The sequence below is a fragment of the Haemorhous mexicanus genome, chromosome 12, assembly GCF_027477595.1.
Source record: "Haemorhous mexicanus isolate bHaeMex1 chromosome 12, bHaeMex1.pri, whole genome shotgun sequence".
Lineage (NCBI taxonomy): Eukaryota > Metazoa > Chordata > Aves > Passeriformes > Fringillidae > Haemorhous > Haemorhous mexicanus.
In genome coordinates, this window is record NC_082352.1 from 15,354,322 (window position 1) to 15,378,500 (window position 24,179).

Below are 24,179 nucleotides of genomic sequence, written 5' to 3' on the forward strand. Positions count from 1 at the left end.
AACAGATTTCAGACTGTACCCATTAAATGACAGTCTGATGTTTCCAGTTTCTGGGGAAATGTATAGCAGTGGGGAAGAAGGTAATTTTCCAGTATGGAACTATTTCAGAAGATGTAATATCTAGAACTTGGCTATTTCTGTACTGTGGTTTTACTTATTAATGCTAGAACTCAGACTGTCTAGCTGTCGGAGTCCTTGCAGAAGACTTCTTACCTGCTTTGTAGCCTGCTTCTTGATACTCACACGTTGCTCTTAGGCTCTTTCTCCTCTTTTGTTCTGCTGTTCTAGGCTTGGAGGGATAGGGATGGAGTTTTTTAGGTAGTACTCTGTAAAATATTAAGCATGTTAGGTCTTGTGATGCTTGACATCAATTTGTTGAGACCAAAGGCAGAGCTTGAGGATCCTCTGCAGTAAAAAAGTCCATAGTGACAGGATGTGCTTTATCAGGGTATACAGTTGTATTTAGAGATTCCTTTATGGCAAGACTGTCAAATATTTTAATGATTGTTGGCAAATTATTCAGCTCATGCTGAACGTCAGCCTAGAGTTGTGTTGCTACACATGAAATTTTGTATGTGCTTGTTTGCCCTATTTTAGTACATAGAATATGGACAGCAATCCAGAGATCCTCCTGTGAAGATGCAGGGTTCAATCACCACCCCTGGAAGTATTGCACTTGCCCAGGCTCAGGCCCAGGCCCAGGTTCCAGCAAAAGCTCCTCTTGCTGGCCAAGTCAGCACTATAGTGACCACCTCAACCACCACCACCGTTGCAAAAACCATTACGATCACCCGACCAACTGGAGTCAGCTTCAAGAAAGATGTGCCGGTGAGCATTGTGTCATTGTGCCCTTCCCAGAGGGGCAGATGCTGCTCTGGACTAACTGCATGCAGACAGAATCTGTTTTAATTTGTGTACTACAGATTTTCAAACTGTGATCCTTATTTTTGATTTAAAACATGTAACCTTTTAAAATATAGTAACATTTTTGTAGAGAGAAGGCGTTTTTCATCATCAAACTACCCAATTACTTTGGGGTCAAGTTGAAATGTGTTCTTGAGGCTGTAATTATAAAGACAATTACAGAAACATCATTTCTGTTAATGACTTGCAACAGGATTTTTAAAATAGCTGGCAGCTGCTATTCTGCCTGGGACTTAAGAACATATACTGCGCACATCTGACACAGTTCTAACTGCATTAGGTTTTTCACGTCTTTGGTAACTTGTGTAAACCATTCTGAAGCTTGTCAGAGTTATTAAAGGGTTGGCAGATAGATAGAATCGGCTATTGCACACAAAGTTTTTGGGCACCTGTCTTTCTACCTGGGACTGTCTTTGAATAGGTCTCTGTAAAGGAGGCAAAAGCCAAATGCAGCTGAGAGTGTGAACACACTTAGGGGGACAGTCATTAGTGTAGCTATTAATGTCTTTCACACCTGATGACATCATGGATTAATACTGAAAACTGCATCACCTTTCCCTTAATTGCAGTGTACCAGGTGCTAAACCCTGGGGTCCAGACCTGCAGCTGTAGGGACGAGGGTCACATTCCGTTGACTTAAGCTGGCAACTCAGAATGAGAACCTGGTCTCAGAATGAACCTCTGGGATTTCTCCTTCCCAAATCAGCACTGAGGTGCTCCTGGAAACTCCCTGCTGTGTTAAGTGCAGCTCACTATTGTGTTGTGATTTTTCTCCAAGCTATAATTGTACACAGGCTTAAAGGCCTAAAGGGTGCCATGTAGAGGCTTTTTCTGCAGCAGCATTCTTCTGCTGAGTATTGATCATCATTTTTAGGATAAAAAAAATCACTTGGCTCCTTCAGAGTGCTGCTGAAAATGAATCTGAGACACTAGATGTCCCCTGATAAAGCTCAATTCTATTTTTGCTTGACGGAACAGAGCAAAAGTTTATTTTGATGTCACCTCTAGGTATTGTTTGTGCTTAACTTCTTGTTCTCCCTCCAGCCTTCCATTAATACTACCAACATTGATACGCTGTTAGTAGCAACAGATCAAACAGAGAGGATTGTGGAACCTCCAGAGAATGTCCAGGAAAAAATTGCTTTCATCTTCAATAATCTGTCTCAGTCAAATATGACGCAGAAGGCAAGTATGAAAGAATGCTAGTAAAAATAGTTTTTATACTCTTAATCCTTTTTTTATATTCATTTTTAAGTGTGGGCTGATGATACTTCTACAAAATTCTAACTTGAAAAACTTCAGGAGGGAGCACGCTGTAAAGAAATTATAGTTTCCAGCACTTTGTGCTTAAACATCTTTGGAGATCGAATTTTCCAGGGAGAGGAGAGATGAGTAGAAGATACCTGTTCTTAATCTTAAATTGACATTCACATCATAAATGGACTGAGTAACATTAAATGTTGCTAGGTTAAGCTCTGGTATTTAGACATTTTGGGAATTTTTTTGAACTAGTTGAGGTGTACAGTCCTGCTGCCACCTGTGATGTTGTCTCGTGGATGGATGGCTTGAACTTGTAAAGTGACAACATTTATTTCCAGTTGTCTGGTAAAAAGCTGGGAAGTGAAGGAGAGGTGAATTATGAGTTATGCCTTGCTGATTTCATGCTTGAGTCCTTACTGGTTGACCAGATCTTTGGATAATGAGACACCGATTTCAAATACTTATTTTTTTGTGAAAAAACAGCCTTAGTGTTAGAAGCAGTTGACTGACCATAAACTGCATGTTGGTCAGAGCTGACCCCAGAAGGTTTTGATTATCTTCTTATCTGTTCTGTGGTGTGCTTTGTCTTTGGTTTGAGCACAGGTGGAAGAATTGAAGGAAACAGTGAAAGAAGAGTTCATGCCTTGGGTATCACAGTATCTTGTGATGAAAAGAGTCAGTATTGAACCTAACTTTCACAGCTTGTATTCAAACTTCCTTGACACACTTAAGAATCCAGAGTTTAATAAAATGGTTCTGAATGAAACATACAGAAATATCAAGGTGAGTAGTGCAAGCTTTCTAAAGGCAGCACAGGAATGTGCTGTTCTCCTCATGCTGTTTGTGTGGTGCTGATTCTCAAATATAGAATAGAATTCAAAAATATTCTTTCTAGCTTACCATTAAACTTACAGATTACCTTTAGGAATACTAGGATTCTTTTTAGTTAGGAATGTATGAAAGACTCAAATTGTGTGACAGGAGGGCAAATTTGCATTTGAATTAATTTATGTAGGTGGACTTCAAATTTGTGTGAGTTGTGCAAATTATAACCCAAGGGAAAATTGCTTATGGTCTAGTTGTTTTCTGTGGAGGAAAGTGCAAAGATAGAAAATTACACTCTGTTCTTTTGGCCCAAGAGAAATGGGGGGGAAATTGTGTCTTTAGAAAATGGGGGTGTAAAAGCTAAAATTTATTGGAGGGCTAAGATAATATGGATGGGAGGAGGAAGCAATAGCCCAGAAGTGATGACCAGATGAAACAAGTTTGTAAAGAGTGCACTATTTTTAAACCTGTTGGTGGAATTTCCTGACCACCATGGGTTACGCTGTAGTGCAAAAGCATCTCCTGGCTCTTGAGAATACAGCTGACCCTGCTCTGTTCAGCTGATGTTCCTCTGGAGTCAAGGAACAGAACTAATAGCAGAATACTTGTTTTATGATTTATGACATGATGACATGATTTATGTTTTGACATGACAATTAGATGGTTTCCCTGGAAGGTTAAACTGTAGCCTTCAGGTCTGTGATGAGGCATTAAGAGGAAGAAAGGAATTCTGTAGTCATTACAGTGCAGATCTATAGGGTGATGCCTTGAAGTGAAAGCTGTTCAAGTATCTTTGTAATGTGACTGAAACTCAGAACTTAATGTTCTAAAACTTTGCCTTCGTTCAGATCAGCTGTTGGATTTGGAGTCTGGTTATCTGCTGCTTGTTGCTCGAGATGCTTTTTTTTTATTCTTTATTAGGTTCTATTGACATCAGATAAAGCTGCAGCCAACTTCTCAGACCGTTCTTTGTTAAAGAACCTTGGTCACTGGCTGGGAATGATAACGATGGCTAAAAATAAGCCCATCTTGCACACGGTGAGCTTCTGTCTTTACAGATTGCCTTGGCGTGAATTGGAATGCTGTTATGCAGTAGCATAGGCTATTTTGGAAATCTTACCACCTTTCTGGTGCCTCTTTTATGTGCCAAGTTCAAAGTATGACTCCAGAGTTGGTTTTTTAACACTTCTAAATATTTATTTTATATCAGAAAAGTTAGTAGCTAAATTTATTTTGGCAAAAGCTTGTTAATCCATGTAAAAGTGTAGATGTATAAATCTTTGTTCAAAAAGTAACTGCTGCTTAGCAGTCTGTAAAATTCAAGGGCTGTCTTGACTCAGCCTTACCTGTATCTGAAAAGGAAACAGTGTATTAGTGGAATTGTGCAATGTGTTTGCTGTTTTCTCTACCTTCATTCCCACTTCAATTGTTTTTCAGGATTTGGATGTGAAGTCACTGCTGCTGGAAGCATATGTTAAGGGACAGCAGGAATTGCTTTATGTAGTGCCATTTGTTGCCAAAGTCTTAGAATCCAGTGTCAGGAGTGTGGTAAGTGTCTTTGTACAGACAGAGTTATTGCTCAAATGGCAAAATATTGCAGGAAGTAATCAGCTTTTGTCACAAAATGAAAACTACTTGAATTCAGTGGAGAGAAAGAAAAGGTATATAAAAGCATAAAGTCAAGGAGTGCTCCTTGTATGGAGGGAAAGTACATGGCCATGCATTTTTAATAGATGGTGTTAGCTGAAATGTACTGTTGTATCCCTGAACAGAACTCCATTGAGAAATGGAAGGATTCCATTGAAGAGGTTCTAGGATATATTTATTCCTAGTTTGGGTTTTTTTTCCTCCCACCAATTTGATCCTGATCAGCTTCTCAGTTCTGCTTGACATTGATCTGATCTTTCAAGAAGGACCAGGTCATTGTGTTTCCAGTTTTTCACTTAAGTTCTTAATATATTTCTAATTATTCTGAATTACTGGAATAATTATTACTAAAATACTAAATTCTACTCTAATCACAGCTGTACAAAGGTTTCCATTCCTGTATGCACACATAGCTGCTTGTGTTTCAAACATTTCCAGTCATAAACTATCCAGATGATTCAAGAAGTTTCTGTAATCCTGCTCTCTTCTTTCTCTTGTAGGTCTTCAGGCCTCCAAACCCATGGACAATGGCCATTATGAATGTTTTAGCTGAGCTACATCAGGAACATGATCTAAAAGTAAATTATTGGATATTTTCTGTAACTTCTGAGTGTAAGGTTTTATTGACATACTACTCAAGAAGGATATTGTGAGGGACTGAGCAGTCCTCCTCACTGCTTTAGCATGGGGAGATTGCTTGGGAGTTGCTTAATTTGGTAGAACTTGGATGAAACTCTTCTCCATGAGGTCAGCATCAAGATAGTTGTCTAATCCTCAGTCATTATTAGTCTCTGAAAGGGGTGGGATTAGAATGGGAATTTGGGAGTCAGGTGCCTCAGTAGATGTTTTGGGTTTTTTCCTTGTGACATGACCTAAACTGGAGTTGTTTTGCAGCTGAATCTGAAGTTTGAGATTGAGGTGCTCTGCAAGAATCTTGCGCTAGACATCAATGAGCTGAAACCTGGAAGTCTCCTGAAAGATAAGGATCGTCTGAAAAATCTGGATGAGCAGCTGTCTGCTCCAAAGAAGGATGTGAAACAGCCAGAAGAGCTACCACCCATCACAACAACCAGTAAGTACATCTCATGGAATCCAGAACCGCATTGTTGAAGTTCAAATAAGACAGTTTTTGCTTTCACAAAATAAAATATGAAGCTACATATTCTATTGTAATATTCCTGTGTGCTTGGGAGCACTTGGGTACTTTTGTAAGAAACAGGTCTACAGAGTTTGGAAATGGGTAGGGAATGGAAGCCATCATGAGGACTAATTCTGTATTATGTTTGTGTAGCTACTCCTTAGACTCCCTCCTATTAACAACAGATCAGGTGCTAAAACTGTCATAATAAACAACTCTCTTAAAATGTACTGAAGCTACTTTGGTACTAATTATTAGGCAAATGGAGAGTGAAAGTTGCTTGGTAAGTTTAGGAGGTTTCATGATCAAACTGCAAGCCTTTTATTTCCAGCTTGTTTCCGGGTTTAAATAAGAATTATATACTTGTTTTATAAGCAGTTGCTTTTCACTAGTGTCTCAATACAAACCTACTTGTGTTCTCCAGCTGCTTCTACAACTCCAGCTACCAGCACCACTTGTACAGCCACGGTTCCTCCCCAGCCCCAGTACAGTTACCATGACATCAACGTCTATTCTTTAGGAGGGTTGGCTCCACACATTACCTTAAATCCAACGGTAGGTTTTACAGCTGATTTAGTTTGCTATCTTACAGCCAAGGTTGATGCAGATCTCAGCTGGTGGGAGCTATCAGGATTTCAGTATAAAAAGAGCCTCTGTGCTCCTTTTGTGCAGTTAGCAGCTTGACTCTTAAGTCAATCTTTGCATTGTTACTCAGCTGCAACTTGGTTAGAAAAATAATATTTTGTTCTGGTTGGAGATTTATCAAATACTGTAATAGCTGCATGGGGAGCATGGGAATACTGCACAAGTTATGACAGTGCACTTATGAGTCATTGAGAAAATGCACGTGTGTGGGGTAGGTGGGATTCCAGTGTACTTCATTCTCTCACCTCTCCTAATGCCCTGCAGATTCCGCTGTTCCAAGCACACCCGCAGCTGAAGCAGTGTGTGCGGCAGGCGATCGAGCGTGCGGTGCAGGACCTCGTCCATCCCGTGGTGGACAGATCCATCAAGATTGCCATGACCACCTGTGAGCAGATAGTCAGGAAGGACTTCGCCCTGGATTCCGAGGAGTCCCGGATGCGTGTGGCCGCTCATCACATGATGAGGAACCTGACTGCTGGCATGGCCATGATTACCTGCCGGGAGCCTTTGCTGATGAGCATAGCTACCAACTTGAAAAATAGCTTTGCTACTGCACTGAGGGTAAGAGCCCCATCATTTGGAGTTTTTATCCAACTTATGGGTCTGTAGGCATCCAGCATTAGTAAATCAGTTCTCCACAACGTAGACTTGTTAATTAATTGTGTGGCTTAACTAGCATGGGGATGAATTCACTGGGTAAAATTTTGTGACTCTTGTGGAATTACAGTGGAAAGAAGTGTTGAGATTCCAGGTCAAACACCCTTAAACTGAGATGGTAGATCTTACTAAATGGCACACAAACTTACTGACTATCTTTTTATTTCACCCAGTGTTCTCTCCAGTTTAATCACATCATGGAAGCCTTGGAGGCTTGAACTTTCTGCAGGGTTTACGGCAGAAAAGAAAAGTGTGGAGGACTGAATTGATTTTGGTGATATCTTGGATTGTTTCAGCATGCATGCTTCAGGCAGATTATATTTACTTGTGCTGTTAGCAGATAGGTGGTTTAGACTCTTCTGCACAGCTTGTGAATTCATTGGGTTTTCTGGAGGCTATTGTCAGGTCTCTTAATGAAGCAAGTTTGAGCTAAACAGTGTGGACCAGCCTGTGAACTGCTGACCTCAACAGCAGGCGCTACCCAGAATTCTTGCCATCAATGTCAGCAACAGGCACAAGAGCATAAGGATCTTGGAAAGATCAAGACACGGCTGTGCTTTCAGCAATTAGAAATTAATCCGGTTTTTTTAATCCCTGAAGACATTGGTACAAATCAAGTTTTAATCCAAGGAAGTTTTTTAAGGGATAATTGTAGAAAACATTTTGTTGCAGAAAAGGCTCTGTATGAGGCATCTCAAAATTCTTATCTGGCTTATTGTTATGAAGTGGTTTAACAGAAGCAGTATAATTTTCAGGAATTAATGGAAGAGTTTTGCAGACAATGGAGTCCAAGTAGATGGGACAGGCTGCCTTTATAGATGTATTCCATTTCTAGTGGAAGTTGCTGCTTTGCATCCTGGAAAATAAGTGAATCTGTTCAGGGTTCTCATAAAGCAGACTCTGGGAAGGAAGGAAGGAAGGAAGGAAGGAAGGAAGGAAGGAAGGAAGGAAGGAAGGAAGGAAGGAAGAAAATCTGATTCCTTATCAGAAAAGGAACCCACTGAAAAAGGCTTAGGACTGCTCTTTTGCACTGTTAGTGGTGCACCTTTATATCTTCCAGTTACAGCCTAGGAAGCAGAAAAACTTCTACTGTGATGCCAAGTCTTCCCTGCATTAGCATCACTCTGTGTCTATCTGTCTAAAGCAGGCCTTTATTTCTGTGCCCTGGAGATGGGTAGATGGAGAACTCCTGCTGTTTTGTTCCTTGTTGAAAGTCTTAACTGTCGTCTTGCCTACATGTTTTATTCAAAGCTATGCAAAATTAAATTTAATATTGTATATTCTATGGGAAAGAGTGTGATCCTAAGAGCATTCCTTTTTATTGCTGGTGTTCTGTGTAAGCAGCGGTGCAGATTTTAAGGCTGGGAAATTTTACATTCTTCACAGATTATTTTGTTTTCAATAGGCAGCCTCCCCACAGCAGAGGGACATGATGGAGCAGGCAGCTGCCCAGTTAGCACAGGATAACTGTGAGCTTGCCTGCTGCTTTATCCAGAAGACAGCTGTGGAAAAGGCAGGCCCTGAGATGGACAAGAGGCTTGCAACTGTAAGTATGGGACTGTTGAAGAAGTATCCTGTGTGCTCATACACATCCAGATAGGTGTCTAAAATGCAGTGTGGTGTCTGTGTTTTTGGCAGGAATTTGAGCTCAGAAAGCATGCTAGGCAAGAGGGGCGTCGCTACTGTGATCCTGTCGTGTTAACGTACCAGGCTGAGCGGATGCCAGAGCAGATCAGGTTAAAGGTGAGTTCTCTTCTGATGCTGCTCTTCTCTCCCTCCTGATAAGGAAAAGTGTACGGCACAGCATCAGCTGAGTAATCATATATTGTTAGTCTTGTCTAACAGTGCAGCTGCTGTTATTTTGATTAGTATGAAAACACATAAATACATTATTCCAAATTGAGTATTTATGTAATTTTCTCAATTCCTTGAGTCTCTGTTTCTGTGCATTTCCTCTCACTGCTTTGTTGTCTTTATATTTTATTTTCTTTTGTCTCCTTTCTATGTTCTTCCTTTAAAGGACATACCATGTCCTTTTCAGCAGATCATTTCTCAGTATTCAGTTATTTCTGTTTCTGGGAATGTGAGTTTCATTTTTAGAGCAAAATCCCCCTCTTAGGAGGTGTGGAAGAAGAGATAGAACCTCAGTGCAGAGCAGTTGAATCCTACTCAATGTCTAGCCACTTTGTTTAGGAGTAGCTACCTGCTACACAAGCTGCCCTCATTTTTTAGTGCCTGAGTCTTATAAATGAGTTAAATGTCTGTTCCTTTTGTTGCAAAGGTTGGAGGTGTGGACCCAAAACAGCTGGCTGTTTATGAGGAGTTTGCACGCAATGTCCCTGGCTTCTTGCCCACCAATGACTTAACTCAGCCTACAGGATTCTTGGCTCAGCCTATGAAGGTAGAGGTTTCTGAATTAATCAGCTTGAGAGTACTATAGCCATTTTGGAGACTGTTGCAGAACCTGTGTTTTTGTTAGGACTCATAAGAGTCAAGTGTTTGTATTGTTTGGGGATAGTGGTCGAAAAAATGCATTTGTTCTAAAGATTAATGGTAACATAAAACTTCCATTCAATCTTGGGGATTTGTAACCCAAATTGGGACAAATTCTGCAGTTCAGAATTACTACATGTAGTTTTAATTGCTGTGAGACATTTTATTAAAATCTCAGATTACTTTTAAAGGTCATAGATGGCAAGTCTGAATTTTAAGGTAATTAACAAGTTTTTGTATGCATACATAAGGCCTTACTGACAGAACAAGAGGGAATGGCTTCAAACTGAAAGAGGACAGGTTTAGATTAGGTGTTAAGAGGAACTTCTTTCCTGTGAGTGTGGTGAGGCACTGAAAGAGGTTATCTGAAGAAGTTGTAGATGGCCCATCCCTGAAGTGTTCAAAGCCAGGTTGGGTGCGGTTTTGAGCAACTTGCTCCAGTGGAAGATGTCCCAGCCCATAGTAGGGCAGTTGAAACAAGATAGCCTTTAAGGTCCTTCCAACCCAAACCATTCTGTGATTCTGAAGAATAGCCAGTCAGTCAGTATTTGAGTGTCTCAAATGCAATCTTTGCAAAAATCACTGATTCTCACTTCTCTTAAGCAGCAAGCTTGGGCTACAGATGATGTAGCACAAATTTATGACAAATGTATGACAGAACTGGAGCAGCACCTGCAATCCATTCCACACACCCTGGCCATGAATCCTCAAGTTCAAGCATTGCGTAGCCTCTTGGAGGCGGTGGTAGTGGCTCGGAACTCCCGGGATGCTATTGCTGCACTTGGACTACTGCAGAAGGTGAGTGTTGACAACTCATCTCTCTAACAGCTTGCTTTGAATTTATTACTCACCTAGCTCATGGATTATCTTGCTGGTGACCTTGTTTCTTCATGCATCCTGTGGAACTTGCTAGGTGAACAGTACTGAACTGCTGTCTTTGGAAATCTGATAAATAAGATTGGGAGGGAGCCATTATGTTCACGTAGGATGTTGTACACATGGTGTTGAGACTGCTGTGGAAGAAGCAAGTGTACAGAATCCTGGGACTTAGTTTTCTTCAGATTTGGCAAGTAGAGAGCTGTTGCAGTCCAGAGTGGTCTGATTTCAGGATGATTTGGAGGCTAAAAAGGGGTTTGAACTGCACTTGTAGATAGTATTGAGCCTAGTACTAGATTTCTAGTGGCACACTTGGGGTTTATTTTGCAGTGACTGATATATGACTATGCATGATGGGTTGACCGTGGCCAGCTGCCCAACATCCATCCAGCTGCTTCCTCTTTCTGCTTTTCTGCAGAATACAGAGAAAACAGGGAAGACTAGATGATATTTGTTCAGATTATGACCATTTAATAGGGAAAATAAAGGCTATTTGCACAAATGAAACTAAAATCTCTACTTCCCATCAGCAGGGAGATGTCCAGCTACTCCTCACAAAGCAGGGCTTCAGCACATGTGACATTTTCCTGGAAAGGCAAACATCAGAACCATGAATGCTCTTTTTCATCCTCATTTCCCCGAGCTTTTATTGCTGAACATGATGTCATATGGTATAGAACATCCCTTTATTCACTTTGGGTCAGCTGTCCTGGCGGTGTTGCTTCCCAGCCTCTTGTCCATCTCCAGCCTACCCACTGGTGGAGGAAGCAGAGGGGGAAAGAAAAAGCCTTGATCCTGTGCTAGTGCTGCTCGGCAACAGGCAAAACTGTGTTGTGTTTTCAACACTGTTTCAGCACAGACCCAAAGCACAGCACCATATGGGCTGCTATAAAGCAAATTAACTCCATCCCAGCCAGAATTGTAGGCTGTACCAGTGGGAAGTGTTGCAGTGAGCTCTGTGATCTGAGCTGCCATCAGTGCCTGTGTAGTAGTGTAGAACAAGTGACAGACATAGAGAAAAATCCACTTGAGAATAGTGTAATGATACTGAGCTGTCTGCATGAGGATCCAGGAACAGTGCCAAAACAGAGGTAACAGAGCTGGAGGGGGACTTTTTGTTTTTGTCTGCTAATGCTTTTACCTATTAAAGGATCCAGTCCTGACTAGAAGTTGACCAAATAAATTGTGTTGCCTGTGTAAAACTCATCCTCCATTTGCTGTAAACTAACACAGATACATCTCTGAGTGTTGCAGCTCTTTCTCTAAGGAAGCTGCTCACTTACCTCTGGCAGGTTCTGTAAATATTTTCTCAGGTAGATTTCCATGAGCTGTATGCAGAATTGCTTGAGGAGGCATTGACTTAAGGAGACCGCAGCACAAAGTAGACACGTGCAGACACGGTCTGTCATGGTATTTGGTGCACATACAAAGCTAGTGGAGCATAGAGAGACCTGTAGGTTTGTTTCTGATAGCATAGCTGTGTGCAGTGCATGTATAGGTGCCATAGTAGCTGGTAAAATATCACAGTCTTACCAAGAGGTCAGCACAATTAATTTGTTGGTTTTTTTTTTCATGTCTTCTGGTGATAACTCTTGCTGATGTAATGTGCAGAAGATTTGGAAGAGGACTGGTTTTTTCCTCTGCTAACAGGTTGCATCTGTTCTAGGCTGTAGAGGGCTTGCTGGATGCCACTAGTGGGGCTGATGCTGATCTCCTGCTCCGCTACCGTGAGTGTCACCTGCTGGTGCTGAAGGCTCTGCAGGATGGCCGTGCCTATGGATCTCCATGGTGTAACAAACAAATCACTAGGTCAGTTACAAGGCAACAAGAACACTGATGTAGTTTTGACCATCTTTTGGGAGTTCCTGTATTACTCTGAATTTTCTGCCTGTTAATATTTTGCTTTGCTGCAATTTGGACAGACAGAAAAATAATCAGCTTTTTTTGTCAAAACTAACTAGATCTTATAATGCCGGTTCATTCCAAAACATTATAGGAATCCTTAATGGAATTAAGCATTAGAGCATGGTGTGGGCTTTTTTTCCCCCCCCTCATTTTGCAGAGAATATCTCTATGCTGTCACAATGTGACATGGCATATGCCTGCAGCAGAAGCTTTAGCTAGGCAGATCTGCCAATTCATCCTTGGAAGAGAAACTTCTTATGCTGAATAAACTGAAGCTCTTGAAGGGCTCTTATGACCAGTTGTGCAGGGCAATAATAGATGCTTGAGTTTGACTGTTCTGAACTTCAACATTACCTTAGAGAATGCTCTAGAAGAAGTTTCTTTTGAAGCTGGGTAACGAATCACAGTACATGTCACAGTTTCTGAAGTACTAGATTGAGTTGTTTCACTTAAACTGTGTTGTTGAAGTACACTTTTTGTAAGAAGTTCAATTTTTCAGGTGCCTGATTGAATGCAGAGACGAGTACAAATACAACGTGGAAGCTGTGGAGCTGCTAATCCGCAATCACCTTGTTAACATGCAGCAGTATGACCTTCACTTGGCTCAGGTAAAGAGAATCTGCTCTTTTAAAGGAGGAGGGATGCACTCACTCCACTGTAAGATCTGTGGTTGAACTCTGTCTTTTTCATGTTGACAGTCCATGGAGAATGGCTTGAACTACATGGCTGTGGCATTTGCCATGCAGTTGGTAAAGATCTTGTTGGTGGATGAGAGAAGTGTTGCCCATGTAACAGAAGCAGATCTGTTTCACACCATTGAGACACTCATGAGAATTAATGCTCATTCCAGAGGAAACGCCCCGGAAGGGTGAGGCTATAGTATTGTGCAATGCGTTACTTTTTTTGTGCTCATTTATGATTTGCATATTATATAGGCTATTATATTTGCATATTAATGTCTCATATTATTCAATCATAGAACTTTTAACTTTCTTTAAGGCTGCAGTCCTTTCTTAGTTTCAACTGTCACTCTAGTGTAAATGGGCTCATCTTAGTCAAAATAGAGGCAGCTGCAGCAGTATGTGAAACTGAATGCTCAAGCAAGAAAATCTCTCCATGTTATAGTCCAAAATTCTGTGCAACTGTGAGAAACTTGTTTGAATTCCTGCTTTATCTCAAATTTATGCAACATTATTGCCTGTTTAAATCTTACATATTTAGGTGTCAGTATGTTAATTTCTTAATTGCAAATAATCCAGTTGGACAGTCCTTTCTGTTTAGAGCTTACAGAGCAATCTTTCACCAGTCTCACATGGCTTATGTATCCACCAGCAAACTGCCCAAACCATTTGGTTGGCAAATGTTGCCACAGCACCTGGAAATACCTGTGGGACTTGCAGGCCTCCTGTTTGTAAAGTGGAAGCAGTTGTTGCTGGGTTTGAGAAAGACATGGATTATAGCTTGGTGAACTTTGAATAGCTGTGAGAGCAACCAGCAGCTGGCTGATGGCAGTGGCTGCCATTAGCAACACAGCTGCTAATAGGATGTCACAAAACCAAAGTCCTTTCATCTGCAGTTGGCATGGATAGATTGTCTTCACTGTATGGCTTGGCTTTCACTGCAGCCAAATCCAGTCAGGCCATTCAGTACTGGCATCTCCCTATCTGGGAGCATTTTAGGGCTCCTGAAGTCTGCAGAAGAGAAGCTACTTCTAGTCCCTATGGTGTTTTGTTGCAGCACTCCACTGTACAAATTGGAGTGGAACTTCAAAGCTTATGTGATTTCAGTGTTCCTTCTTTCATCATAAGTGTATCTGCTTTCATGACTTATTTCTACTTTTCCAGTGAGGACTGTAAGATAGAAAGTTTTAGTATAAGAAATAATTTGCTTTCTTTCAACTCTCTCTGACTGAGCTTCCAGTTCCTGCACCTTGTGGGGGAGGAGGAATTCTAACCCAACTCTTGCTCTGGTCTGTTGCATTAGATTACCCCAGCTGATGGAAGTGGTCCGATCAAACTATGAAGCAATGATTGACCGTGCTCATGGAGGTCCTAATTTCATGATGCATTCAGGAATTTCCCAAGCTTCTGAGTATGATGACCCACCAGGCCTGAGGGAGAAGGCAGAATACCTGCTGAGGGAGTGGGTGAACCTCTACCATTCAGCTGCAGCAGGCCGTGACAGTACCAAAGCATTCTCTGCGTTTGTTGGACAGGTAGAGCTTTTGGAAAGAAAGGTGCTTTTTATTCAACATAAGTAGGGTGTGATGCCCTCCATTTTAAAGTGGTGTTATAAGCTGTTAGGCATCCTTTTGAAAATTTCAGGTGTATGGCTGTTTACTGTCAAAGTTCTGTCTGGTTTTGATGAAGCCCTGTCTTCCACCAAATCATGCTCTTCAGATACTGTAGCAACAGGCTGTCACTTCAGACCATGAGTTCTGAGATAAGTTTGGTGGAAAAAGAACTTGAGTTGAAATAGCTCTTGGAAATAGTTCTGTCATGCTCTGTAATGAGCCTTGACTGGTGTTACTCCTTATGAGTAACAGTAAAAGCTCTGACAGCCTACAGGAGGATTTCACCAGTCGAGATTCAGGTATATTGTTTCAGGTCATGGGGGCAAGAGAATTCTATTTCAGAATGAAACCATTGATAAGGAAAATCTTGAGACTTCATTAGCTGAAGTGGTGTTTAAATTTAAACCATGTCTAACATCATGTTGGACATGATCCTTTTAATCATTGTTGAAGAACTCTGAAGCACCTTAACAGGTGTGGTGAGCATCACAATACCATCTGCCCTCTAGGTGTGATTGAGGAGGGAGATCCCCTCAGTAGCCCAGCATGTGGGGTTACAAACTCCTGTATTTGCAGGCATTCCCTAAAACTATGTTCTTTGCATGCTGCTCCTTGACTGCAGCTGCAGGAAAGCCCTTGACATGGCCTTTTTGCATTGTGTTCTTTTTAAGTTTGTGACAATACCACAGATATGCTGCAGACTTTGCAGCTACTAATGAAGAGAAGCTCAGGCTTTAGAGTATGCATGAAGATTGTGACTGTTGCTGTGGGGTTTTTTTCATTTGATTTTTGTACTGGTTATAGACAGCTTTCAGTTGGTCTGACTTCTACTGCATAGAACTTTTTGAATGTTTTTAATAGATATTGTGCTAAACATACATCTTAAAGAAATATATTACTATTTCTGTGATCTCACTTCTTTTACTTTAAATCATGCTTCTAAAGCACACTTCAGTAGAGTACTCACAATACTTAGTACACTTTTGTCCCACTTCACTCTTTATCACACTTGTTTGATTACCCTTTGTACATATTTGATCAGTTTTGAAAAGGCAGTTTAAATATATTGAAGTGCAGTGTTTATTTACAATTGTTTCCTAACAGGCTTTAGTAATAAGTTTTAAAGAATATTTTGCAATAACTACATTAAATAAGGTTCTATTACTGAACTCAAATGACTGCCAAAGTGTTGCTTCCTTCCCACAAGTCTGTAGGACAAGAAGAAGCACAGAACTTTGAAGGCAGGTGCCTAAATTCTTTGGGCTTTTTAGGAGAAAGGTTTCTCCAGAAATACTAGAAGTTCTCCACATTGTCTCCAGATTACCTGTTCTGCTGTTTTTATAGCTTTATGTCCACTAGGATAAGATGTTTATTCAAAGCCCTTAAGTTTTCTGCAGTGTACTTTGTTTCATTTTGATGGTTCTGATACTGTGGCTGACAAATAAAATGAGGCTTCTGGGGGTTTTTATATGTATATTATTTAAACAACTCCCCCAAAGCCCACCCAGTCTTTCTCTGTGTGTAATGTTCATGTAAGGAAAATTTGCTTTCCAAATGCAGTTTGCTTCTACAGCATGGGGCTGCCAAGTAGTGGTGATTCCTGAGCCAGGAGCTGGAGTCTGCCCTGCCCAGAGCTTGTACTCCTCATGTTCTTCATGCAAGGCTGAGTGCTGATGGCTCCTCAGCTGTGCTGATGGTTATAAAGATTTGGGAATCAAAAGATTGTATTTGAGAATAAGTGTGTTTGCTAAAATTGTGTTGCCACCCTCAAATTGCCTTGCAAACAATTATCTCTCAGGAGAGTACGGCAGAAATTAACTGTTGTGGCAGGCAAGGTGGTGCTTTGTAAAGGGTGTGTTGTTGGAAATAAATTGTAAAATGAGCTGTCTGTGGTTATGGTGCTGACGTCTTTTCCTTTCCTTTCCTGGTTAGATGCACCAGCAGGGGATCCTGAAAACGGATGACCTGATCACCCGTTTTTTCCGTCTCTGCACCGAAATGTGTGTTGAGATCAGCTATCGAGCCCTGGCCGAGCAGCAGCACAACCCTGCAGCCAACCCCACCATGATTCGAGCTAAGTGCTACCACAACCTGGATGCCTTTGTGCGACTCATTGCACTGCTGGTGAAGCACTCTGGGGAGGCAACCAACACAGTCACAAAGATCAACCTCCTGAATAAGGTTGGGAATCATCCTTGTCCTTGTTGCATTTAAAGTGTGTTCTCACTGTACCTTTGATAAACCTGAGGTGCAGACCTTAATGTGGGCAGCTGCTGAAGTGTCTGATGAGAACTTAGATGGCTTGATTACTGATAAACTTTTGAGTGAACCACCAAGATGCCAAGTGGCTTTCTTGTTCACAAAGATTTCATGTCAAATCAATCTGAAACTCATCTTAATGCCTTGAAATGAAATAGCAGCTATTGTTTTAAGGTTGTTGATTCCTCAGTGTTTGCCTTCATGTTATGAGGGTCTCGCCTTTGCTCTTGCATTACTTGGGTTATGGCTGGATCGTCTTAGGTAGTCTGAGACCTTCAGATACTGCCCAATCAGTCATTGTGACTGGGGTCCAAGGGACAAGGAGAGCAAAGCATAGTGGTTGGGAATTGCTGAAACAAATTAGAATATTCATTTATGCAACACTTCCAATATCTAGGGGTTTTGGTTCTTGTTAGAATCTACTGATTTTTTTTTTTTTTTTTTTTTACTGATTGTTAAAGTATTATCTGTAGTCTGACTTGCAGAGTAATTCTTGCTGTCTCCACCTGTCTTAATCCCTTTAGGTTCTTGGTATTGTGGTGGGAGTTCTTCTGCAAGACCATGATGTTCGGCAGAGTGAGTTTCAGCAGCTTCCTTACCATCGCATCTTCATCATGTTGCTGTTGGAATTAAATGCTCCTGAGCATGTGCTGGAGACCATCAACTTCCAGACACTCACAGCTTTCTGGTGTGTATTTGGGATTGGCCACAGTGCTCATCCTTTCTTAGTAGGATCAAGGATTTTCACTTAAAGGCTATCTCACTGTTCTTTGTGGTGGCCTCATCACCTTTGGAGTAACTGGTTCTACTGTGGACTGACTTGCTTGTTTTAGGGAAGATGACTGGTAGACCCCAAAATGCTCAAATGCCTTTGCTTTTAGGGCTATGTTTTTCCCTCAATGTTATGAAAACCAGTCTTATTGCTGTGCACTTCTAACCTGCTCTAACTTTTCTTTCAGTAACACATTTCACATCCTGAGGCCTACAAAAGCTCCAGGTTTTGTTTATGCCTGGCTGGAACTGATCTCCCATCGGATATTTATTGCAAGAATGCTGGCACATACACCACAGCAGAAGGTGTGGCTGCAGTTTATCTTTTCTGAATTAAAAAGCTCACACAGATGTTTATCTGGTGTGGTGCTGTTTCACATCTCTTAAAGTGCACTAGTAGCATGGCTGTTCTGTTTTTGTTGTCTTCCATATTCACAGTAACCTAACTGCATGGAGGAGAGGCTTTGTGTCAATATCTATGGAACACAGGGTGAATTGAATTTGATAAACATGCCTTTGTCAATGTCTGGAAGAGCTGTAGCCTTCCTTGTGGGCTAAATATTGTCAGCTCAATATGGCATGTTGAGGGTTCTGGAAACACCCAGGGCACATGGTGTGCAGCTGAAGCCCTTGAAATTAGCTGTGCTGCACTCAGTGGTTGAGCTGGCGGTTGCTAGCTCTTCATCCAGGTTTACATAAAGATCAATCTAATTATAGTTTTGAAATTAAGGTAACTGTTCTTCATTGCATATTTTACACCTGCTGTTCTTTTCTTGACAGGGTTGGCCTATGTATGCCCAGTTATTGATCGATCTGTTCAAGTACTTGGCTCCTTTTCTTAGAAATGTGGAACTCACCAAACCTATGCAAATTCTTTATAAGGTAAAAAAATATCAACTAATAGATGCTTCCAATCAAAGTAGAGGCATTCTGTCAGCAAAATAGAATTAGCTTGTTTTTTCTAACTTACCTCTGAAAGTTGAATTTAAATTGTGAGTGAAAGCAGGCTGCCCTCCCAGATTAGTTTCCTTCTGGTAATGTTAGTCACATGACATAGAATGATGGCTCTGCGAGCTTTTGGACAGGTTCAACAGTTATACACCTCTTACATTTAATATTTTATTTCACAGGGCACTCTGCGTGTGTTGCTGGTCTTGTTGCATGATTTCCCAGAATTTCTTTGTGACTACCACTATGGGTTCTGTGATGTGATCCCACCTAACTGTATTCAGCTAAGGAATTTGATCCTGAGTGCCTTCCCACGGAACATGAGGCTTCCAGACCCTTTCACCCCCAACCTAAAGGTAGAACTTACTTTAAAGGAGTTTGATAATAGGAAACGTTAATGCTCAAAAGACTCTCTATCCAGGTTAATGTTATCTAATTAAATCTTCAGGTATCTGCTAGGTAACTAATTCTGGAATGATTAGAAGGAAACTCTCATGCTGCCAAAGCACTGTCCTCTTACACTTCTCTGCCTGAGCTCTGCAGGGTGATGGGAGCAAAGCTGCAGTGCTCATTGTCCCTGAAGAAGGCTGTTCTTGCCTTGTGTGGATGTTTGTGCTTTTTGAAACTACCAGACTGTGTGGATGGGGAGACCCCAAAGGCAGTGACTGAATTTCTCTATGGCCTTCACCCCTGAATTTTTTTATCCTCTCAGTTCTTCAAGACATCATGTAATAAGCTTGTATGATAGATACCAAGTTTCTTCTAAAACCTGCAAAAGTCAGGTGTTGCCATTTATTGATGGAAGGAAGAGTGATCAGCAGCAGTAGTTGATGAAATATTGCTTACAGATCTGCTTTATAATTTGTTCCCTTGCTGATGGTTTAGTTGACTGGGTTTTCTGTCAACAGGTGGACATGTTAAGTGAGATTAATATTGCTCCACGGATACTCACGAATTTCACTGGAGTGATGCCACCTCAGTTCAAGAAAGACTTGGATTCCTATCTCAAAACCCGTTCTCCAGTCACCTTTTTGTCTGACTTGCGAAGCAACCTACAAGTAAGTTTGAGGTTTTTGAGGTTTCTGTGGGTATTCAGTTGAAATAATGTGGCACAAATGATCTCACTGGTTCAGCCACCATCTTTTCCTGCAGGAATTTTCTTGGTGTGTTGGCCAGTATGTGTTTCAGGCAGTAGAAAAGCCTGTGAAAATGCACACTCTGAATAAGTCTTCCACTTCCTGGTAGGATGTGTTGAAGCCTTTTAGAATCTGATTAAATTTTGATTCCAAATAGATTAATTGTTACAGAAATATATGGATCCTTATGCCAATACTTGAAGGGTAAAAAAAGTCAAATTAGCTAAAACCCAATTCAGAATTGTGGCTAAAACCTCATTTCAGACATCTCATGGCTTAGCTTGCAGTGGACTTGGGTCTGAAGTTGGATTTCCTCAGAGAATTGCTTAGACAGAAACATTCACACAAAGGGGATCTTTCTGCCAGCTGGTGAATTCACATTGCCTTACCTGATGTTTTCCTTTAGGCAGAGAGTAAAAACAAATCTATTGTGTCCACACTTTGCTGATGTTTTTGAATATATATGTATATATACACTATAATATATGCTTTTTAATATAAGCCATATTAAAAAGGCTAAATGCCAAATTGAATTTGTGGATGTCCCAGCGTGTTGTCTTCTGGATAATGAGTAAGATACTTGGATGCTGTTGTTGTACATGCTGTACCTTTGAGTGCTGAAGGAATATTGACTGTTAATGCTTTTCATATCTTTGCTATTAGGTATCAAATGAACCTGGCAACCGCTACAACATCCAGCTGATTAATGCACTGGTGCTCTACGTAGGTACTCAAGCTATTGCACACATTCACAACAAAGGCAGCACACCCTCCATGAGCACCATTACCCACTCAGCTCACATGGACATCTTCCAGAATTTGGCAGTAGACCTGGATACTGAAGGTGAGCTGGAAACACTGCTAGTTCATGCAATGTCATGTTTACAGCAAGTGGGCCCTTGCTTTAAAAAGGACATTGAGGTACTGGAATGTGTCCAGTGAAGGACAGCAAGGCTTGTGAAAGGTCTAGAAAACATTTCCTGTGAGAAATGGCTGAGAGATCTGGGTTTGTTTAGTGTTGAGGAGACTTGGGGGCCTCGAGCTCTGAACGTTGTTGTAGTGAATTGGGGGTCTTCTACCATGCCTGCAGTGAGAGGACAAGAGGAAATGGCCTTAAGGTGTTACAGGGAAGATAGAGATTAAATACCAGAAAAGATTTTTTCACTGTTAGGGTGGTCTGATATTGGATTAGGCTGCCCAGGAGGTGGTGGAGTTGCCATTCCTGGAGGTGTTTAAGAGGTATCTGGATCTGGTGCTGAGTGATGTGATTTAGTAGTTACGGGGTTACAGGGGTAGTGCTGGGCTGTTGGTTGGGCTTGATGGTCTTAAAGGTCTCTTCCAGCCTTGATGATTCTGTGATTTCATGTAGCTGATAGTGAATTCACAGAAATGAATGCTGCATTAGAATATAGGAGCAATGTTCTAACCAAAAGTTCAAAGTATTCAAGGGAATTAGAAATGCCTTCAGTGAAGAAGAATTGAATTCTTATTTCTCCATCAGCTGGGTAGGTACAGCTTTTACATATCTTCAGTTGGTTTTGTTACATGTACCTCCACAAGACTCCCAAACATTAATGTCAAGCACTACTGGTTGCTGCTTTATTCCCCTTTGTGTGCAAGGGAAGCAGTGTGTGCTCAGTGTTCTCTCCTGCAGGCCGGTACCTCTTCCTGAACGCCATCGCCAACCAGCTGCGCTACCCCAACAGCCACACCCATTACTTCAGCTGCACCATGCTCTACCTGTTTGCAGAGGCCAACACAGAGGCCATCCAGGAGCAGATCACCAGGTGAGAGGGACAGCGTTTAACTTGCCAGCATTCAGCTTTTTGCTTTCCTTCCTTCTATATTTTTGATCTTTGAGCTCTAAGTGTTCTAACTTTTGGATTTCAGGGTTCTCTTGGAACGACTGATTGTAAATAGGCCTCATCCCTGGGGTCTCCTTATCACGTTCATTGAGCTGATCAAAAATCCAGCCTTTAAGTTCTGGAACCATGAGTTTGTTCACTGTGCTCCAGAAATTGAGAAGTGAGTATAACTTAACCACAAAATCATTAAAATGATACCTCTGAAGCAGTTGAACCTTGAGTTTTAGGTGCTGTCACAGCATCCATTTGCTGCCATAAATGCACCTACCGTTGCTTTGCTTCTATGTGCAGGTTGTTCCAGTCGGTTGCACAGTGCTGCATGGGGCAGAAGCAGGCCCAGCAAGTAATGGAAGGGACTGGTGCCAGTTAGATGAGCTGCATCCTGCGTTGCAAGAGTGCCAGCCTGGAGGTCCCGTCCCATCAACTGACTGAAGACTCTGTAAGGCTCCTCCTGACCTTCCCAGCCCCCTTGATTGGGTAGACACAACAGACCCTGGGTGAAAGTCTTATGTGGGCATGTTCCAAAGTTTGAAACAAATTTTTTGACTTTCGGCCAAACTTCAGAAGATGCTGTGAATATCATTTGAACTAGTGTAAATACAAGGAACAGAAACATTGTCTGGACTTTTGGGTTTGTGCAAATTGTGTAAAAGGCAGGTGGGTAACTGGTGCCTGTCCATCTTGTAATAAAGGGGCAGCTGCTGATGCCAAGCACTTGTCTGGGGCAGACCTCCTTGTCCTGACATTCCCAGACTCCCAAAGAATATTGAAAAGCCAGTAACTTATTTTTCTTTATGTGAATGGGGGACCTTTAAATCACTAAGTTGTTTAAAAAAAAAAAAGTAGATGTGTTTGGAATATGGGAATTCTGTGGAATACAGGAGGGGTGAGGGAGGGGTTAAGGTTCAGTGTTGCTTTCCCCTCACCCTCATCAAATGCTGATAGACAGCAAGTGAAGTGGCAGTCAGAGAATGCCTCCTTTTTGTTGGAGAAGAAACAGGCCCTTTGGGTGAGGGTCAGCTGATTTCAGTAAATAAACCAGAGACCAGGCCTATAGCTTTTTTTTTTTTGTTTTTTGGACAGTTGTAAATTTTGGAAGATGAGGGGTTAAATCTAGACCTTTTCCCACCCTCCCCTGTGACCACACAGTATAAGTTTGTAAAAAAAAAAGAAAAAAAAGAAAAAAAAGAAAAAATTTAACAAAACAAAAAACCCAAAGGACCAATACAGCCCATTTTGTAAGGATTTTCAATGTTTTGTAAAGTATTGGTCCACGTGTTGTATTTTGTAGCCTTTCTAGTTCTTGGGCTTTAGTTCTCCCACTCTTGTACGTATGCATACTGTAGTTACACATTAAAGTCATGACATGCAGCACGTGCCACTGTGCTTATTCTCTCCAGTTCTGTCCTGGCCAGTTGGTGTCTTCCAAAACCTGTTCTACCCATCCAAAACCTGCAGTTTACCAATGTGTTTTAGGCACTGCCTGTTGAAAGCAGCTGGGTTTGTTCTCTAGCATGAGGTCAGTGGGCAGATGTAATGACTGGACAGGGTCTTGCTTTGAAGTGCATCAGAAGGGGCAGTTGTGTGAAAATAGAAATGGCTTGGTTGCAAGCTCATGTTCAGAGTTTGTCTCAGACAGGAGACTGCACTGGAGGAATAATGGAGTGTAGACAGCCCATCAGTTTCATTTCTAGTGCCTTCCACCCTGCTGTGGTCTCCCTGCAGCAGGAATCTGCCCAGGGTTGTGGTTAGTTGTTGTAAGGGTAGGCAGCTTCAGTGTTGGTAATATTGCAAGGTCTTCTAACCTAGCAGATGCTAGGAAATAGAGCTTCACTTCCTTCTTTTTACATAACATCAGCTTTTTATAGCTAACTGCTTTAGTTGACTGCTGTGATGTGGGCAGAGAGGTCAGAATTTTCTACTTGGGTTTAAGGGGTTCCATACCTGGCTTTGCATTTGCTGTATAGGGGAAAAAACAGCTCTGAGGGATCCCTGAGCCAGCTGTGCCAATGGCTGGCAGCTCAGAGGGAATTCTCCCTCTTTCTGTTCCAGACATTAGTCACCTCTGTGGCAAGGAGTAGATTGTGCCTAGGTCCTACAATTCCATGGCATTTCTTTGCCAGGTCAGCAGCTGTACTGAAACTGAGCCTTTTGGAGTTGGAACTGTGGACACAGTTCTCAGTTCTTCTTCACTATACTTTTTACTGTGCCTCCCATTCCAATCCCAAAGACACACAGTTCTACATTGTTTTCCAGAAATTGTATGTCCTTAAATCCCTATGATAAAACAGTACAGCATAATTGACAGCCCCCCATTTGAGGATTCTCCCATTCAAATGCAAACAGCTCCTGAATTCCAGCATCCAGTGGGATACAAAAGGATATCTTTTTTAAGGCAATATCTTTCAAGTCTAATGCCATAAACCACTGACCAGTGTCTTTTTATGTGGATGATACACATTTTGTGTGCAAGCTTTATTGCTTTTAAATCTTGAATAGCTGATACTCATTTAGTGTGGTTTCTTAACAGGTAGAAT

The 24,179-nt window shown here is 41.5% G+C and overlaps 1 protein-coding gene and 1 non-coding gene across 5 annotated transcripts in view; both read left to right on the forward strand.

The window, feature by feature from the left end:
* Positions 1-23,013, forward strand: part of CNOT1 (CCR4-NOT transcription complex subunit 1) — a 55,033-nt gene extending 32,020 nt beyond the window's left edge. For all 4 annotated transcript variants that reach the window (XM_059857239.1, XM_059857241.1, XM_059857240.1 and 1 more), the window contains exons 23-49: positions 598-828; positions 1,969-2,109; positions 2,788-2,967; positions 3,931-4,047; positions 4,447-4,557; positions 5,157-5,234; positions 5,551-5,728; positions 6,219-6,349; positions 6,704-7,000; positions 8,502-8,642; positions 8,735-8,839; positions 9,378-9,497; positions 10,196-10,387; positions 12,132-12,274; positions 12,870-12,978; positions 13,069-13,238; positions 14,354-14,585; positions 16,596-16,844; positions 17,447-17,610; positions 17,882-17,999; positions 18,474-18,575; positions 18,824-18,997; positions 19,550-19,699; positions 20,441-20,621; positions 21,432-21,564; positions 21,668-21,802; positions 21,934-23,013. In XM_059857239.1, coding sequence (XP_059713222.1) covers positions 598-828; positions 1,969-2,109; positions 2,788-2,967; positions 3,931-4,047; positions 4,447-4,557; positions 5,157-5,234; positions 5,551-5,728; positions 6,219-6,349; positions 6,704-7,000; positions 8,502-8,642; positions 8,735-8,839; positions 9,378-9,497; positions 10,196-10,387; positions 12,132-12,274; positions 12,870-12,978; positions 13,069-13,238; positions 14,354-14,585; positions 16,596-16,844; positions 17,447-17,610; positions 17,882-17,999; positions 18,474-18,575; positions 18,824-18,997; positions 19,550-19,699; positions 20,441-20,621; positions 21,432-21,564; positions 21,668-21,802; positions 21,934-22,012 — 4,161 coding nt within the window. In that variant the 3' untranslated portion in view covers positions 22,013-23,013. The remainder of the gene's footprint in view (positions 1-597; positions 829-1,968; positions 2,110-2,787; positions 2,968-3,930; positions 4,048-4,446; positions 4,558-5,156; positions 5,235-5,550; positions 5,729-6,218; positions 6,350-6,703; positions 7,001-8,501; positions 8,643-8,734; positions 8,840-9,377; positions 9,498-10,195; positions 10,388-12,131; positions 12,275-12,869; positions 12,979-13,068; positions 13,239-14,353; positions 14,586-16,595; positions 16,845-17,446; positions 17,611-17,881; positions 18,000-18,473; positions 18,576-18,823; positions 18,998-19,549; positions 19,700-20,440; positions 20,622-21,431; positions 21,565-21,667; positions 21,803-21,933) is intronic.
* Positions 3,461-3,599, forward strand: LOC132333068 (small nucleolar RNA SNORA46). The gene has a single exon (XR_009488054.1). It is a non-coding gene; the product is annotated as a small nucleolar RNA SNORA46 (small nucleolar RNA).
* Positions 23,014-24,179: the final 1,166 nt, after the last annotated feature.